This window comes from Triturus cristatus, chromosome 2_1, assembly GCF_964204655.1.
Source record: "Triturus cristatus chromosome 2_1, aTriCri1.1, whole genome shotgun sequence".
NCBI lineage: Eukaryota > Metazoa > Chordata > Amphibia > Caudata > Salamandridae > Triturus > Triturus cristatus.
Window position 1 is genome coordinate 224,909,561 of NC_140581.1, and position 18,836 is coordinate 224,928,396.

At 46.7% G+C, this 18,836-nt stretch overlaps 1 protein-coding gene across 2 annotated transcripts in view; it reads right to left on the minus strand.

Annotated features, from left to right (window-relative positions):
- The window catches only part of ATP8B1 (ATPase phospholipid transporting 8B1), a 546,944-nt gene that overhangs the window by 100,733 nt on the left and 427,375 nt on the right, over positions 1-18,836 (minus strand). For both annotated transcript variants that reach the window (XM_085630200.1, XM_085630201.1), the window contains exon 22: positions 1,508-1,796. In XM_085630200.1, the coding sequence (XP_085486326.1) occupies positions 1,508-1,796 (289 nt within the window). The remainder of the gene's footprint in view (positions 1-1,507; positions 1,797-18,836) is intronic.

Here is an 18,836-nt window from a genome sequence, read left to right on the forward strand (position 1 = left end):
ATGTCAGTTGCAATATCTCAAATCAGATATCTCACAAGCAAAGTCCTGATGAATAGTAGGATGGAGGCGTGGCTGCTGTCACGCAAACATATGTCAACTACAGTACATATCTGATGACAAGAAACAGTACCTCAAGAACCGGTGGCAGGAGATATAGCCCTGCTCTGCTTCTTCCTGCCTCCGAGGGCCCGCCCTTTGCCCGGTCTTAGCCCGGCGCCCGCCCGCGTCCCGCGACGCGGAGGAAGCACCGGTCTCTTATGCGCCTCCGGGCACGTAGGTGTCGTGGACAGCCGCCAGGGCACCTGGGAGGTGTAGTTTGCACCGCTTCCGGCCGCGGAATGAAATAGCGACAGCGGCGAGCCTGTACCCGGCGTGGAGCACCGACCGAACCCACAGCAAAGGAAAAAGGACAGCGACAGCAGTCCCGTCCTGAAGGCAAGTCGCTCTGGCAGGTTTCACGCTTTCCCCCTGATGCTTCCTTGTTAATGTTAGTTCCCAGCCTTTGGTCTTTATTCGAGCCTGCATATACATTTGACTTTAGATTTCATGATTAACTTGGGGTCAACTAGATTTGTTTCTTCAAAGTCAATGGCATGTTCACACATCAAATAAAAGAGAAAAATATACTCAAGGCCATTGTTTGCAAGACTCTTATTTGGTGAGCATACAGGAGTAGGGGTGCAATAAACGAAATTTCCAAATGCCCCAATGAGGAAAACCTCTCAATTGCCACACAATCTAGAAAAAGAAGGTAGAAAAAGTCTGCAAGACTGAAACAAAGAAAATTTCTCATTTAACAGAATGTTCAAAACATGGACGTCTGACTACAAACCTATAAATCATTTTCTTTTCTCTCTTTTTTTCTTTCACTGATCACCCCAATTTTTTATAACAGATAAGTCATTATTTTCAATTAAATCCGGAAAAGGCAATATTCTTACCCTTGACTGCTTATATTATGTTATTTTTCTCACTGACTTAGCTTCTTAAACAGTTTTAATTAATTTTAGTTTTGCTTTTCTTATGCAGCTTTAATATTTTACATAAATATAGTGCGACTACTGTCACTTTATGTATTATATTGCTGCATCTGTACTGCTCATGTCCTTACACATAGCAATTGCACCGAGGTATGCTTTACTCTCAGGTCTAGCTGCCAACAATAAACAAAGGTTTTTCACGCTGGACTAGATTGGAGAACCACAGTCAGGGCTGCTTTCTCAGGGGGAAAAAACACTTTTACTATTGAGTAGCGGCGAAGTAGTATGTGTTTCAAATAGAACTATGCTGCTTCTCCTGTAAGAATACAGTAAACGTTTTTTCAAATAAAATTTTAAAAAAAATTTGTGCGGTTTCGAAAATAGCATATCAAACCTGTAGAGCATGAACAATGGATCAACAATGTTTAGGTGAATAAATACACGTCATGGTAATTCTACAGCTTTCCTTTGAAACATTCACATATCAGCGATGAATTATATGAAGTTTATCAGAAAAAGATACTTACTTTTTATCATGTTAACATCATTTGCACCATCGCCAATAGCCAGCGTTATTGCCTTCTTGTACTTTTTAACCAACTCAACAACCATTGCCTTCTGCTTTGGAGTTACTCGACAGCAGATAACTGCCTTGCACTCACAAGCCAAATCTACAAAGCTTTTTTGCCGCAGTTCTTTTATTGCATCAGCTCTCATTTTGTCAACTAGTTCTTTTTGCTTTTCTTCTTGAGTTTTTGGAAATTTTAATCTCAATCGTTTCTTTTTTCTCTTTTTCTTTTCCAGAAGAATTTCATTCTGTGACATAAAACGTTGATATATATTTAGTGTGCAATGACATTAACAACTTTACAGGTACATTTAACTATGTACTATGCAACAACATTAAAAAAAAAAAATATATGAACTATAAAAGACTACTAAATGTTCTGTATACTGTGGAGCTTAAAATATGTGTATCACTTATATGTAACCTAAATCATACGTACCACAGGATAACCAGGGCGGTACAATGAGAAGGTATTACACATATACTGCATCCTATACAATTTAGCAAACAGCATCACAACATACTAGCTGGAAATTTGGTGACTGCTTGAGTGGGGGTGAAATCCTACTCAAGCAGTAATTACAATTTCTGTTAGGGTGAAGTCACAAACAAACCCTAAATTTACCTGTGAGTAACCCTCTGGTAGCTTTGCACAAGCAGTCAGGTTTAACTTACAGGCACGTATTTATGCAGCCCTTAACACAGTGATAAAGTGAAAACGAAACAAATAAAATCCCACACCAATTTAGAAAACTAGACTAAAATTAATATTTTGAGAATAAATTGACCAAAATTCAACGATTCGAACCAGAGATATGTAAACTTAAAGATGCAAGTCAAAATAGTACCTAGAAGCACAAAGCGCACCATAAGGGTAAAAAAAATCACAAGTTCAGGCCGACCATAATGGGGCATATGCCAGATACAGGGACCAATCTAGACTCGCTGAATAAAGTACCTTAAATCCTGGTTTGCGGAGCATTGCGTGATCCCATGTTGGGGATGTGTTGTCCAGTGGCAGGTCCAAGGAGCTGTGATGCGTAGTCGAGGATGTCGTCGATAAGGGATTTTCAGTGCCAAGTTCTGCGTCAAACAAATGTTACGCACCAGTGGTTGAAAAGAAGCTGTAGGGCTGCGATGCGTAGTCTTGCGTCATCATTGAGGATGCTGTCGATGAGGGGCCTGCGATGTGAAGGGCTGAGTCCAGGATGCATCATGCAGCACCAGTTCCAAGGAACCATCCTGCTGGGATGCAAGGTCCTGCATTGTGGATGCATTGTGCTGCGGCGGTTCCGAAGCGGCTGCAAAGAGATGCGTCACGCTGCTTCAGTTCTGCTCACAGGACCACAGCTGGGCTGGCAGAGCACCTTCAATCCCATTTCCAAGGGTCCAGGACTGGGGTGGCAAACCCAAGGGGGGCTAGGGGGTAGAACGCACAGCAAGTAGAGGCCAGGCGCTGGGTTTAAGATGGTTAGAGCCTTTTCTATCCCTGATCAGCCAACAATCCCTTGGAGTCACTTTGGTGGTACTTTGATGAAGATGCAGGCCCATTGCTTTCCCTCAGGCAACAGAGTAGCAGTTCTCCTTGCAGAGTAGCACAGCAGTCCTTTCAAGTCTTCCACAGATCCTGAGGCGTACTGAAGAGTTGGGTCTGAGGGTCAGTTATGTATACCTGGAGCCCACTCTAAAGTAGGAGAAGATGCTGGAGATTTTCATCCCCAGAGTGGTTTGGAATTTCCTGCCTTTCTTGTCTGGGGTCACAAAGGAATAGAGTCAAAATTCTTTGCAAGTGTGCTGGGCATAGCCTTTGTAAAGTGCAAGTGTGGTAAGTGACAGCTCCTTCCACTCATCATGTCAGAGGTGGCCCATCCAACCAGCTACTATTCCCTTTGTCTCGCTGTCTGAGAGCAATACACAAATACCAACTGTCAGTTATACCTAATCATATGACCCAGGTTACAGGCCCCGAGTCGTTGGGACAAGAAAATGCCAACTTAATAAAAAGGCTGTAGGAGAGTGGCATCGACTGCAAAGTTGCCCCCAACTTTATGCTGATGTTTTGACTGTTTTCTGACTCTAGCCAGGCTGTGGCCCTGCTATCCAGGACCCCAGCCTATCTGCTTCCTCTCTAAACCGATGCGAGTACCCTAGGTACATACCAATTGGATACTGAGGACACCCTATGAGGCCCTTGTAGATGGTACCCTAGGTACCCAGGGCATGGGTCCCTCAGCGGACTACCAGGGGCTGAAGCACTTATTGTGCCACCTCTGGGACAGCCATACAAACTGACACCACCAGACCACTACTGTAGTCTGGGTAAGGTGGTGCTTGCACCCCTTGCAGGGATATAGGTATCCTGTATCCCACTTAATTACAACACATTTATCCACATAGGTCACCCCTAAGGCAGGCCTTGCTAATCCTACAAGGCCGGGTGCTGAGATATGTGTGAGGAGGAACCCCTACCTGAGTAGGGCCCCTCTGCAACTTTCGTTAAAACTATTGTGAGGTTGTTTGTAGTGCAGCCAAACCATATACTCTTAACCGCATTATAAGTAATTGTGATAGCGTGATAACTTGAGAGTGGCTGCACAGAACCATGTCATGTTTGGTGTCAAAGATCGTGGAATCATACCCCCAATCCAGCCATGGGAGTGAGGGCATGATTCCCCCCTGCTAGAGGGGTGATATGGTAAAAGCGGCAGATTTTAGACACCAATTTAAAAGAGCACATGTAGTACAAAATGGATGCTACCCGCCACCCACACGACTCTGGCTGCCTGTTGCTGGGCAGAACTCCAGCCACGGCAGCTGGACAAGAGGGATCTGGTTGCAGGGAGGTGTCCCCACCTCCCCAGACAGACTATGTGGATTGGAACTGGGTGGGTGCACCATAGGATGTCTTTCAGACATGCACGTAGGCTTCTCCAGTGCCTACTTCTGCATACACCGCCTCGAACCGGTTCAGGGGCATCCTGTCCCCTGCCCAGGCAGGAAAACACACAAAGGGGAGAGGGTGTAGCCACCCTTTCCCGCCGGAACACTCATTGGTGGGCTCTGATTCAGACACTCCCATAATCTCTGGATAAAGGTGGGTGCAGGGTCCCCAGAGCCTCAGATTAATCTTGGACTTCACAGACTTGAAACTTCGACGAGCTGCCGCACATCTGAATGAAGAAATCTACCTTGGGGTAAAGGAGTTACCCCCCTGCTTGGCAGGCACCTGAAACACTGCAAGTGACCGGTTGGAACTCCGCTGCTCCTACGGACATCGAAGACTTCTGCCTACCCTGAGGTGGGTTCCCAAGCATCCCAGAGGCCAGTGAGTGTGCACAGCGAGGCTGAGCACCGTGGACCCCGTGGGTGCCGAGATACTCAATATCCCAGGACACCGGCCACCTCTTGCACAGCACACAAACCCGATGAGTGGGGAAGTTGTGTTTTGGCCCATCATTGAGCCAACCTCTCAGCATCACCTGTGCCAAAGATAGACGCCCTAGCCCGCTCCGGCAACCTGTGGGTGCATCTTTACGCACTCCAAATTGCTGCCTCCCGCGGTCCCTTGTCTCGACTGGTGGGCCATGGCGGAGGTCAATCTTCACTTTAAAGAGTTCCCCTGCTCCAGGCCTGCTCTACAGTCTCCTCACTGGAGACCTCGCTCAGACCTGGTGGGTCTGCACCAGTAGCCGTTTCTTGATTCTTGCGTGGGTTGCGGTTGCCAAGGCTTAGTGGATCCAATCCGGACACTAACACCGCAGCGACCCTCATCCTTTGTGGGACAGTCGCCCTCCAGAAGCTGGCCTTCCTGGACACCTCCTGGACCCCGTGGCTGTTGATCCAAGCTACTCGTCTTCAACCTGGAAGCACCTGACATTGAAGGGCTCTTTCTCCTGAGCTCCCTGAACACTGGCTAGTGACCCAGACTCTGCTTTCAGGTCCTTTCCTTCAAGATCTACATCTTCAATCTGCACGACATCGACAACGCTTCTTGCCAGCAGCAGTTCTTCACGTTTTTCCATTGAAAACGAGATCGCGACCCGACACCGAAAACTACCTATGCACCCGGCTTCCCTGGGGCAGGTAACAGTGGTACCTCGGTACTATCGTGGGTGTGGGCCCTCCAAGAGCTTAATTTTAAACTCCTGAACTTGAACTCCTGCTAGAAGTGTCTAGATTCTTGCACTTTCCAACCGCGACATTTCCCATAGGGTTTAACAGTGATCCCGACTGTAATTTCACCACTGCACACGCCTCCCGTGGGTCCCCTTCCTCACTACCTTGGGTGGTTTCGTAAGGGGCCAGCGACCCTAAGTGCCCTAGGCACTGTCTGCAGAATTGTCTTGGTTCTTTTACCACTTTAATATGGTTTGGTCCCCCCCCCCCGGGGCCCTATGATTCCAGTGCTATTTATTGTAACTATTAATGCTTTATTGAATTGTATCTTTACCTCCAGCCTCATAAAGAGACTAGTGGGATTTGTTCTTAGAATAAATACATATATTTTAATATATACCTGTGTGGACTACTCTCATTTGGTCATTCAAGAGGTTATCCATGGTAAAACAATGAGCTTAACACTCCTTCAAGACTTAGCCTGAAGGCTGCTCTCCACAGCTACCACTAGGATAGCTTTCTTTAAAGGTGGTCTTTTAACCTATCACCTGAAGAGTCGAATTGGACTGGTGCAAGCTGTCCCCTATAACTAGTGGACAGCATATGCCAGGCCAACTTCTCACAAAGGCATTTTTAGAAATGGGATTTAAAATCCAACTTTACCATTAAAGAAGGCTTCAAATTACATGTGTTTAGGGCGTGGCTTGGATAGCATTCAGGGCGGTGGTCTGATGAGCTCTGTCCCATCAAGCCCAAAATCCGCCTTTAACCCCCATCGGGCAGACCACAGACCAGCAGATCCAGCAGACACCCCTGACCCACGAATTGGTGCTAGGGAGGCAGTGCACAGAGCCACAGCACCTCCCGGCCCGAACTCGTGGGCCAGCAGTTTGGACGGCGGGCCTACATTACCTCGCGGCTGCCCAATGGGCGCAAGCCCATCGGGACCTGGCCTGAGCGGAGGCTGAGCACTGGGCTGCACAGCCGGGTCTCCTGTGATGAGGCCGCGAGTGGAGCAGTGGTGCGGAGCATGCACAACCTGGAATGGCGTCGTCCGGGCGCTGCGGGCTGTCATAAATGGAGCTGGGCCAAGCAGCAGCCAACGAAAGCTGCGTGATCGTCGGCAGATCCTGCCTTACCTCACTGGCCCCAGCCCTCCACCCACTGGAGCCCAAGGTGGAGGGCCAATCTCCCCTAATCGGGCATTGGCTTGGCCATGGTGGGGAGGGCTCGCGGTGCCAGGGCCTGCCCCCTCTGTATCTGTAGGGACGCTTGCAGACGGATTTTAGCCTGGGAGTGAAGCGGACACGCCACCCTTAACCTCCCATGGCCCACTTTGCCTACATCTTTGGACCACAGACCCCTACCCTCGAGTCCCCGAGTGGGGCCCATTGCCTCCTTGTTGTGTTGACCCGACTGCAGTGAGGTAGGCCCGCAGTGCGGCGCTAATTTCTACAACTTTTGGGTGCACTGTTGAACCCTGCTCCTCCTGAGGTACGGGAGGAGCCCGGGGGCTGAATCCCGGCCTGGGCTTTGGCGGCAGAGACACTTGGAACCTTGCTGGGCAGGGGGATATCTGAGGACCCTAGGCCCGTCTGTCTCCCGAACGCATAACAGAGCGACTGGCAGCACCGGAGTCTACATTTACAGGAGGGCATGTGGGTGGGCTCTGTGAGCTGGGGATCCAGCAAGTGAGGCCCCAGTAGGAGACCTGCTCTGCGGTCCGTCCCTGGGTTGCAGAGGCGATCGGGCTAGGCCCGGTGCAGCTTGCGGCCTGGGATGGGCTGGTTCCGTGAGGCCCGGCCCGTAGTAGCTTGCCCAGACATACTCCTCACGTTTACCGGAGCGGTGACTGGACCCGTCGGGGGACCTGCTCGTGGTGCGCGCAGGGAATGGCAACACCTAGCCCCCTTCTAATCATCATGATAAATGATAAGCCCCCAGCCCCAAAACAAAGCAGAGCACCTTAGATGAATTTATCACCACCCCTGGCGGTGCAGTCAGTGCTGAGAGCGGGGGCCCCATTCTGGACAATGCAGACCTGCTAGCCGATATCACCCAGGCCCGTGATACACTGGATGCAAAGATCAGTGCGGTGGGCTCAGAAGTATAATTTTTAGGACAAGACCTCAGGAAAGCCGTTGACAGAATAACTGAAGCGGAGACCATGGTATTGGATGTGGAAGATACCGTTGCAACTCTACAACAAAAGGTCAACAAACTTAGTGATGGCGCAAGAACTGGCTTCCGGGACACCATCCTTGAGTTCCCCAGGGGGTCTAAAGAAACTAGTCTATAACTCTCACACCATCACGCTTTTCCCAAACTATACTAGACTGGTCCTGCAGGAACGCCAGTCCTTTATCGCAACCAAGCGCGAGCTCCAAGTGCTTAACATCCAGTAAATGTTACTATACCCGACCCACATGCTAGTCATTTAGAAGTCCTAATCGCTGTTCTTTGATACTCCTGAGGTGATTTTTGCTTGGACAGACAAGGCTGGTCATCTCAAGCAACACGCTCAACCTCCCTGGGAATCCAACTCCTCACAAGGCAACCAACGAACGCGTCCGAAAAAGTTCACCTCCAAGAAATGACAGATCATGATCCAATTGGCCATCTCAGGCACAAGGTGAGGAGTCCTGACCACTGGGAAAACCTGGTTGACACCCCGCTATGTTTTACAGATACTGACATTCACTCGTTCAGAGTATATGGTCCGCCCATGGATCACCACCAGGCTTGGAGACTAGGATTAACACCTCCACCACACCCTTAATCATTGATGAGGACATTGGGAAGTTGGGGAACCATTGACGCAAACTAAACCGGGTCCACGTTTGGGGCCCCGGGAGTCTTACTGCTGCGACAGATACTTCAGGTTTGAGGAAGTATTGGGGTAGGGGGCAAAGATAACAGGTTCTCTTATACAAATGTTTGCACAGTTCAGGCACAGGTATACATATAGTCGTTCCTCCACATTAGCCTCGCTTCTGGCATTCCCCCTGACACAGATGGCTGCGCACGCCACTAACACTCCTATGGTTGGACTTAACATCCTGACTTGGAATGTCCGTGGGGTCCTGGATAAAATCAAAGGGGGTGCTATCTTGAGACTGGCCAAACGTCTTGAAGTAGATGTTCTACTTCTACAGAAAACACATATGAGGAGCAATAAAGATCCATGCCTTGCCAGTTACGGCTACGATCAGGTATATCACTCTGGTTTTGTCCGTGGAACAGCCAATCTTATACACCGTACGGTTCCCTACAGGGTGTCCAAAACATGGTCCGATTCCGGTGGGCGCTACACTATTGTAACTGGTACATTATACGGGAAAACACTGACGCTGGGCAGCTTCTATGACCCACCCCCTCCGGGACAAGCTTTTGTGGACATGGTTACGCGCCTTTATGGGGGGGAACACCCGGGAGGCATATCTGTGATGGGGGGGGGGGGGGCGACTGGGACGATACTATGGTGCCTATTGACTGGTGGCGGGAGACAGGCCCAGGTCCTCAAACTGGAGATTCCAAACTACATCATATGGTCAGACACATGGCGAGTGTATCACCCTACAGACTTAGGCCTCACGATCGCCTTTCCAGATCAGACTACCTGTTTCTCCCTCTGATATATATTCAGAGGGCATCATCCATCTCTAGCCTGCCTCGTGGTCTCTCAGATCATTCCCCTGTCACTTTAAAGCTACGTATAGATCCCCACAAACCCCCCCCCCCCTTCAGATGGCGCATGTCACCCTGGCACATGCGCGACCCAACATATCAAACCACTATCTGGCAGGAAATTACAAAATATTTAGAATCAAATGTCACATCAGCCCCCACACGCACCACTCTGTGGAAAGCCCTCACGCCCACAATTTAAGGGATTGATATTAGTTATGGCACAGGGGAAAAGCATCGCAACCTCACACAGACAGACTGAGAGAATCGCCAGCGTGACCTGGAGACCAAGGTAAGGGAGTGCAGGGACCCCGAAGCCAAACGCTACCTTCTTCTCGCCCAACTGCATCAGTTGCTGACTGATGAAGGCCACAACATCTGGTTGGCGTCCCAATCCAGAATTCATCAATGGGGGACAAATTGAGCAAGATGCTTCACCGCCTCTGTCAGTGGCATGGTCACCTACACCAGTGATTTCAAAAAAAGGGGGAAGAAGAGGTTAAAGGTCAGGTTCACCCTCCACTGGTATATCTCGAAACAAAAAAACTTGAACACGTCAAGTAAAAAGAACCTGACCAGGGTAAAGAAGGTGGTGTCAGAAACCAAACTTGATCCTGAGGAACACCAAATGAAAAGAAAGGAAGAAATTATCTCTTTCTTGAGTCCCCTCACTCACCAGGGTTTCCCCACGGTGACATGCTTCATCATAGGGATCCTCCCAGTCCTCTACGGAATGAGGCGTGCTACAACTTGCGAGATTACGTAGGAGCACTGAAAAAATAGGGTATGTGTAGTGCAAGTGAAGGAAGTGGTGGAGTGGGATGATTTAAAATGATCAGCTAATGGGCCAAAAATAAACTTTGATGCTCTAAGCTGTAAAATTAAAACGGGGTGATATGCTAGAGAACCTCACTATAATTGAAAGGTGTGCCTAGCATATGATCTGGTCAACTAGTTTCGAGCTTCCCCAGCTCTTCATCAGGACTGCACTGGGACCAGCCCAGTGCCGAGAAACAAGTGTGATGCCGCAACTATAAGGCATGCGTTATGGGATACATACGTAATGTACGTCCGCAATTCATCTGTAGGATATAAAACAAAAGTTAACGGGAAAGATATCTCATCGTAAGTACTATTGTCAATATTAATTGTGAGCACTCTACACCCAAGTGTTCGCGCACTCTTTTCTGATGTGCCTCTGTGTGGTTAAAAAATGAAGAGAAATGTAATTATTCACTCCATGCCGGCGTTGTGCTAAAATCAGTGAATAAAAATTATTAACATGTCCAACATAACATATACACAAACATACACTTAACAAAGAAAAAGGACATTACATACTTAGTAAATAGCAACAATGTGCTTCATGGTCAACGGAGGGGGTGCGACGATCTCGTACAACTAGGAAAAGAAACGTAAATGAGATCGTGAGGACAATGGCGTACTCCGTAGTGAAGGTTCGCCCTACGGGGAGGAAGAACGAGAGAAAATGATCTCCTCGTAGTGTGTGGCTATAGGGATCCTATCGTTTAGGAAGCACTTACTTGTACGTCGAAAGCCACACTCGTTACTACCTATTGGGAACCAAACCTCACGGACCGCATTCTGGCGTGTCCACGAAGCGGGGCTGGTTATCAATGTTAGGAATGGGTAGAAAGTGAGAAAGGGCTTCCGGTGCCGGTCCTTGATTCGAGCCGCCATGTTCGATTGGGATAAAAAGATAACCCAAGGTAAAAAAATGAATTAAATTAACCCCTTGAGTGCCCATGACGAGATGGTCTCGTCATGGGCCGCGGTTGCGCTGTGCCCATGACGAGACTATCTCGTCATGAGCCCCGCCCGCTAATGAAACGCCCGGCACAGGGCATGGAAAGGGCGGGGCACTCAAGGGGTTAAATGCAAGGAATACAGGTGCAGACTAGCGCGGTCTGAAAAATATTAAGCGCTACGTAGCCACGAGACTAGCCCAGAAACAAGAGTTATTGTAGGGGCGGGCCTTTTTAACTTTCAGTGAGAAGGAAGTTATATTTACAAAAACTAAACCGACCAGCCATCTTGGATTGGGATAAAAAAATAAAAAGATAACCCAAGTAACCTGAAATTAAATTAAATTGATTATAAGGAAAACAGGGACAGACTAGCGCGGTCTGAAAAATATTATATTAAGCGCTATGTAACCACGAAACTAGCCCAAAAACAGGAATTATTATGGGGGCGGGCATTTTTATTTACTCTCAGAGAGAAGGAAATTGTATTTACAAAAACTTTATTGACCAGACAGACTATTACGCATCGCTGACCTAATGGGGAGATACTCCAGAGGTGGTCTTGGTCGTAAAAGGGATGCAAAGGATGTGGAACGAAAATGGATGTCTATTTCTGCAGAATATCATGTGTACAATGGGTGGCTGCGTGAAGTATATCAGCCAAACTTCAAAGATGGAAATAGAGGGGTGTTCATGAGAAATGGCTCCATGGTATATCATCATTGAGACCTTTATTGTCTGAACGTAGTTTAAAAACCCAACGTTGTTCTTTTTCATGCAGTTGTCTTTCCATGTTTGGGTTGCTGTCCACATGCTCCAAAATGACCCAGTTGAAATCATTTGGTGTATGTAGTTTTTCCAGAAAATGAGTGGTCATTTTGGTGTTGTCGTGTTTACACCTAAAGTTACTACGATGTTCAATCATTCTGGTGTTTACCTTCCTTGTGGTCATCCCCACATAATGAAGGTTACAAATGCAGGTGATCAGGTAAACCACCCCAGTTGTATTGCAGTTCGTGAAGGATCGAAGTTTCCATATCATTCCATTATTGCAGGTAATCGTTTTGGTCACCTTGGTGAGGTGGCATACACTGCAATTACCACATGGGAAATGTCCCTCAGGTAGGGGATGGAGCAACCATTGGGGACTTATGGTTTTTGTCGAGATGGGACGTGTGTGAACCAGATAGTCCCTCAAATTTTTAGCTTTACGATGGCTAAACATGGGTTTCTGTAGGCCCAAGCCTCCACTGTTTAGGATGCGCCAGTGTTTTTTGACTATTTTGCGGACCATGTTAGATGCAATGTTATACGTGGTAATACAGATTTGTCTTTGCGGTTCATTTTGTACTGCCACAGGTTTATCTTCCAGGAGAGCCTCCCTGTTATTGTTTAAAGCTTTTTTACTGGCTCTGGACACAAGTTGCTGTGGGTATTGACGCCGTATCAGTTTCTGTGACAGGTCCTTTGCTTGGATGTTATAGTCTTGTCTTGTGGTACAGTTCCGTCTAAGGCGCAAAAATTGGCCAAACGGAAGGTTGTCTTTCAGGCTGCGGGGATGGAAACTATCATATACCAGTAAGCAATTCCTTGCTGTAGGTTTGAAATGTGTGGTCTTGATGAGATGTCCATGATGTGCTGAAATGTTGAGGTCTAAAAAGACCATACTGGATCTGCTCATCGTGAAAGTGAATTTCAAGAAAGGGTCTTGTTGGTTGAGCCAGACGAGGAAAGTTTCAGCTTCATGTTCATTCCCTTCCCAGATCAACAACACATCGTCTATGTACCGTTTTATATGTCTGATGTGTGGGTTGTGATGGTGGAGAATGTTCTGTTTCTCCAAATGATGTACGTATAACCCTGCTATACTAGGCACAAATGTGCTTCCCATGCTGGTACCGTGGGTTTGTTTGTACAGGGAATCGTTAAACTGAAAAAAGTTTTCAGTCAAAGCTAGACGACAACACTCCAGGACCACATGTCTGGGTGTATGGTAACCCCAATTATTTTGAAAAAGTACCTCCTCCAGGATATCTAAGGTATCTTTGTGTGGGAGACTAGTATAAAGGCTCTCTACATCTAAACTAATCAAAATGCTGGTTTCAGGATTGAATTCAAGGTCCTGGATAAGACAAAGGACGGCTTTAGTGTCTTGTAGGTAGGTTTCGGTAGCCTGGACCAGAGGTCTTAAGAAGGCATCCGCAAATTTGGATAAGGGTTCCAAAATAGAGCCGATTCCCGATACTATGGGTCTCCCAGGGGGTTTATCCATTGATTTATGTATTTTTGGAATCGTATAAAAATAGGGTATTATGGGTCCTTTGTTTTCTAGGAAATCTGCTTCTTTTTTGCTGATCCAGTTATTAGTCAAAGATTCCTCCACTAGGCTCACGATCTCTATTCGTAGGCGTTCAGTAGGATTCAGCTGTATTGCTAGGTAGTTCCGTTCATCACCCAGCAGGCGTAGGCATTCTTGCTGGTAATCAGTTGTATTTTGTAAAACGATAGCTCCACCTTTGTCGGCTGGCTTTATAGTGAGATCCTTGTTGTTTGATAGTTGGTGAATAGCTTCTAATTCGACCTTGCTGGTATTGTGGAAAACTTTAATAGTTCTGGGGTCTATTTCAGTGACCTCTTTCATAACTGCTTTCTCAAAAGCTAGTAGCTCAATCGGGAGGTTATGTGGTGGAGGGGTAAAGTTAGATTTCTTATGCAGACCCGTGTCGGTAGAAATGTTAACGCTGGGCTCTTTGTCTTTGAAGATTTCCAGTTTAATCTTTCGAATAAACTCTTTCAATTCGCAAATTAGCTTGAATTTATCCAATGATGCTGTGGGGACAAAGCCCAATCCCTTTTCCAAAACAATTTTTGTATGGGTGTGATGGTTACTCTAGATAGGTTGACTACTAAGCTTGGTTGTAACTCGTTGAGGGCATGTTCGGTGGTCCCATACTCCATGTATGGCTCCTCGTTGTCTCTAGTGGTTGGGCCCATTGTACTTGTTGGTTTTGTCTGGTTTTTCCTCTTGGTGGAGTCTTTCCTTTTCCTAAAAAAGACTGATTTGGTCCCTGATTCTGTGGGCCATCCCAATAGGGGTATGGTTGAGGTGGGAAAGGTTGGTGAAAAGGGGGTGGTCCATAGAAAAACTGTGGAGGTGGCGCGTATGGTGGCATGTTTTGGTAAGGAGACCAGCCGAATCTTGGGCCGCCTCTACCTCTCTGACGCCCCCCTCTGGATCGTCTATTTCTATTGGTTGAGTTATAATTCCTACCAGAGTCTGAGAAATCAGAACCGGTATCCGAGTCCTCACTGTCCGTATTGTAACCTGGATTACGATTCGTGGGAACGTAGTCATCTCTCGTGTATGGATACACTTTTTCCAGAGAGAAATTTTGCTGGTCTTTGCGTAATTTTACGTATTTCGTGTCTTTTAGACTTATTTCAAACTTGGTCATGGTCTTATTAAGTTCTTCAAGTCTCTTCTTCAATTCAGCGGTACTTTGATATGTTTTAAGGCGTATTTCCAGATCATGAATGTTGATTTTCATTTCTTCAGAGAGGCGTGCTGCAGTTTTTATGATTAACACCAGCCAATCCCTGGTGCAATGCCATGAAATAAGCGACCAATCCTTTTTGAAGAGTTTGTCATTTTGAAAAATGAAGGGTTCATTTTTGACAATGAGGCCACGTGGGGCTATGTTAGCTCTTACGTATTCCGTCATCATGATCCCATGTATCAAGGTTTTTATTTGTTCGCGTTTTAGTTCTGTCAGCTCATCCCAACATTGGCTGGCTTCGTTGGAGTCCCTGGTACTGGTCCCAGCCAGGGGAAGCATGGATGCTATGATCCGGTCTACCTCATCTTGTGAGTAAGGCCTGTTACTTCGGTCATTGTGATGTTTTACAGGGGATGTTGAATGTGTAAAGAAAAAGTCACAGTGGTTTATAAAGGAAGGGACAGGGTTTCCCACAGCTGCACGCTGTAAATTATGATTTCAAAAAAAGGGGGAAGAAGAGGTTAAAGGTCAGGTTCACCCTCCACTGGTATATCTCGAAACAAAAAAACTTGAACACGTCAAGTAAAAAGAACCTGACCAGGGTAAAGAAGGTGGTGTCGGAAACCAAACTTGATCCTGAGGAACACCAAATGAAAAGAAAGGAAGAAATTATCTCTTTCTTGAGTCCCCTCACTCACCAGGGTTTCCCCACGGTGACATGCTTCATCATAGGGGTCCTCCCAGTCCTCTACGGACTGAGGCATGCTACAACTTGCGAGATTACGTAGGAGCACTGAAAAAATAGGGTATGTGTAGTGCAAGTGAAGGAAGTGGTGGAGTGGGTTGATTTAAAATGATCAGCTAATGGGCCAAAAATAAACTTTATTGATGCTCTAAGCTGAAAAATTAAAACGGGGTTATATGCTAGAGAACCTCACTATAATGGAAAGGTGTGCCTAGCATATGATCTGGTCAACTAGTTTCGAGCTTCCCCAGCTCTTCATCAGGACTGCACTGGGACCAGCCCAGTGCCGAGAAACTTGCCACTCCTAGTTAGCCTAAATAAGGTGCAATAAGTGTGATGCCGCAACTATAAGGCATGCGTTATGGGATACATACGTAATGTACGTCCGCAATTCATCTGTAGGATATAAAACAAAAGTTAACGGGAAAGATATCTCATCGTAAGTACTATTGTCAATATTAATTGTGAGCACTCTACACCCAAGTGTTCGCGCACTCTTTTCTGATGTGCCTCTGTGTGGTTAAAAAATGAAGAGAAATGTAATTATTCACTCCATGCCGGCGTTGTGCTAAAATCAGTGAATAAAAATTATTAACATGTCCAACATAACATATACACAAACATACACTTAACAAAGAAAAAGGACATTACATACTTAGTAAATAGCAACAATGTGCTTCATGGTCAACGGAGGGGGTGCGACGATCTCGTACAACTAGGAAAAACACCAGTGCACGTGCTGTAGAACACGGAGGGTAACCTGTGTTCTACCCCCGTCCCTATACGCTAAAAAGGAGTGCATCTCAACAGAACAAATAGGAGAATTATTAAGGGATATTCCACCCAAAGCCCTACCAGACCATATCCGAGACCAGCTAGATGCACCAATTAAATAGAAGAGCTCGGTACAACCCTATCGGGCGGGCGTCCAGGCTGCGCACAGGGTCACAATGGGTTCCATAGTGAATTCCTACGATCTCATATGTCCCTCCTATGCACACATCTCTTAAATGTACTCCATGAAGCCCTGGAACAGAGGATTCTCCCCTGGATTGGAGTCATGCAGAAATTTTGGTGCCATTGCGAAGACCCCAGAGCTTGGACGCCCAGCAGCCCTGTTGGCCAATATCGACAAAGCGTTCGATTCCCAGAGTTGGGACTATCTCTTCCAGCACCTCTGAGCTTAATTTCGGAGAGCGCTTCAACTCATATACACAACTTCCATATACCAATCTCACAACCTCCGTCCAAGTGGCGGGCATACGATTGGGGCACTCAATTCGCCAGGGAACAAGGCAGGACTGTCCACTTTCCCCGCTGTTATTTGCCTCGGCCATAGAACCCCTGGCAACATGGGGAGGCAAGATCCCCCTGGAGCGGTGATTCAACTGGTCAATTGAGGCATCAGACATAATTGCACTCTACGCAGATGATGTGCTGTTTTTCCTTACAGATCCGGGATTCTCAGGCCCAAGAATCCTAAAACTACTCTGCGTGTTCTGGGAAACATCGGGTCTGGGCACGAATCAACCGAAGTCAGTGTTGTTCCCAGTCTGCAGAGACCAGGGGAGTAGAACATGGGCAGCTCAATTATCCCATGACACAGAGGGTTTCCAATAACTTGGCATATTGTTCAACCAAGTCCGCGAATATCCTGGCCTCACAATATCCATCCATTGCTCTCCCATATCCGAGACAAAACAAAGGGCTGGTCTTCCTTACATCTATCCTTGTATGGGTGGTCCACTGGGCGACATAATGCAGGGAACAGTCCTGAAGACCTTCCTATAGCCACAAACGTGGAGAGGTGTGGTTCAGCGGCCAGGGCAGCTGACTTCGGAGCACAGGTGTCACGGTTCGATCCACGGCTCCGGATCAGCTCAGCACCATGTGACTCAGGGTAATAGCTCACCTAATTTCCACGACGGCCCCCAGCGCCTTGAGACCCGTAAGGGTTAGTAGTTTGTGCTTTACAAATACAGGATTTTATTTTACAAACGGAGTATCCCCTCCACCGCAACCAATTCTACAGATATTTACAGCTTAGGCATGCGTTGACCCCAGTGATCCGTCCTCTGGAGGGGTTGCCGGAATTCCACTCATTGGCAGGGTGACTGCTGATGTAGGATCCGGCGGCACACAAAATCCGGCAAGTCTATCAAACCCTAGTCACACACAATCATACAACATTAAACAACGCATATGGTGTGGGAGGCAGATATCCCGGACATCACAGATGACAAATGGACGGAGGCTATAGCAAGTTCCCGGGGTAGAGCTATTGCGACACGATACTGTTTGATTCAACTGAAATATGTGCATAGAACTTATAATACACGATCCTGTCTCTGGTGCATGGGAGTTATACAGTCCCCTATATCTCTGAATCGGCGACGAGGAAGAGACCTTCTTTCACATGGTATAGGGCTGCAGGGCTCTTCGGCCATTTTGGCGAAAGGTTTTCGCTTGCCTAGAGAGGGTCTTATCTTGGCATCTCACCCATGAGCTCAAGTTATTTTTACTACAGAGTACAGAAGGGATCGGTGGGAACCACTACAAGCAGAACAGCTACTAGCGATAGTGCAAGGATATAAGAGTAATTTGATAGAAAGTTAGATACAACTGATCAAGGCAGATGCAAAACTAGAATTACACGGTCCTCATTGAGAAAAAAAAATAGTCTAGTCTCATCAGCATAAACTAAATAAACAAGCCAAAAACAGTCTAGTTTTGTCAGTTTTTTTCTTAGTCACAATTTGTAGCAAAGATGTTTTAAGGAAACTTGGTTACAAATGTGGATTGCATGTGCCTTAATACTGCAATGTGCTACTAGAACACTGTCCAGGACATAATGACTCACTAACAGCCTATAAGCATTTTGGTATTCCACAGCCGTTTAATTGACAATGTTAATGTAATAATTATTTGACAATGCACAGTCCTTTTAGGGAGAAGGCCACTACTGTGTATATATGTTGGGACAAGTGATAGATATATATATATATATATATATATTTTGAGCTGCAACCATATACAGTCTCTAAACTTCAGTAAACATGATCATATTACTGAAGCTCGGTTTAGTGAGGCGCACACCGTTAGTTTTCCAGTTGCTTGATACTTCTGACATTCACGACAAAAGGTGTTCATAGCTGCCCAGAAAGGGTTTCAGCATTATCTTTGTGGAAGAGATGGCTGCGTACCAGTAACAGAACATCTGCCCAAAATGCAGATGTCCCTACATGCACTGATCTTCCCCCACCGCATTAAATGAGGGTGGGCAGTGTTTCCTAAGGTGGAGCCAACGGTTTCACTATTGGGAATACTGTATATGCAGACGAGACATCGATGGAAATGCCAGTCAGGGACATTAAGGCCATTATCCCCGAATTTAAGGAGACCCCCACCAGCACCATTTCCATTCATGTTACTTCAATTTAGGACAGGCGTGGAAACAATGGCTGTCCCAGTCACTCT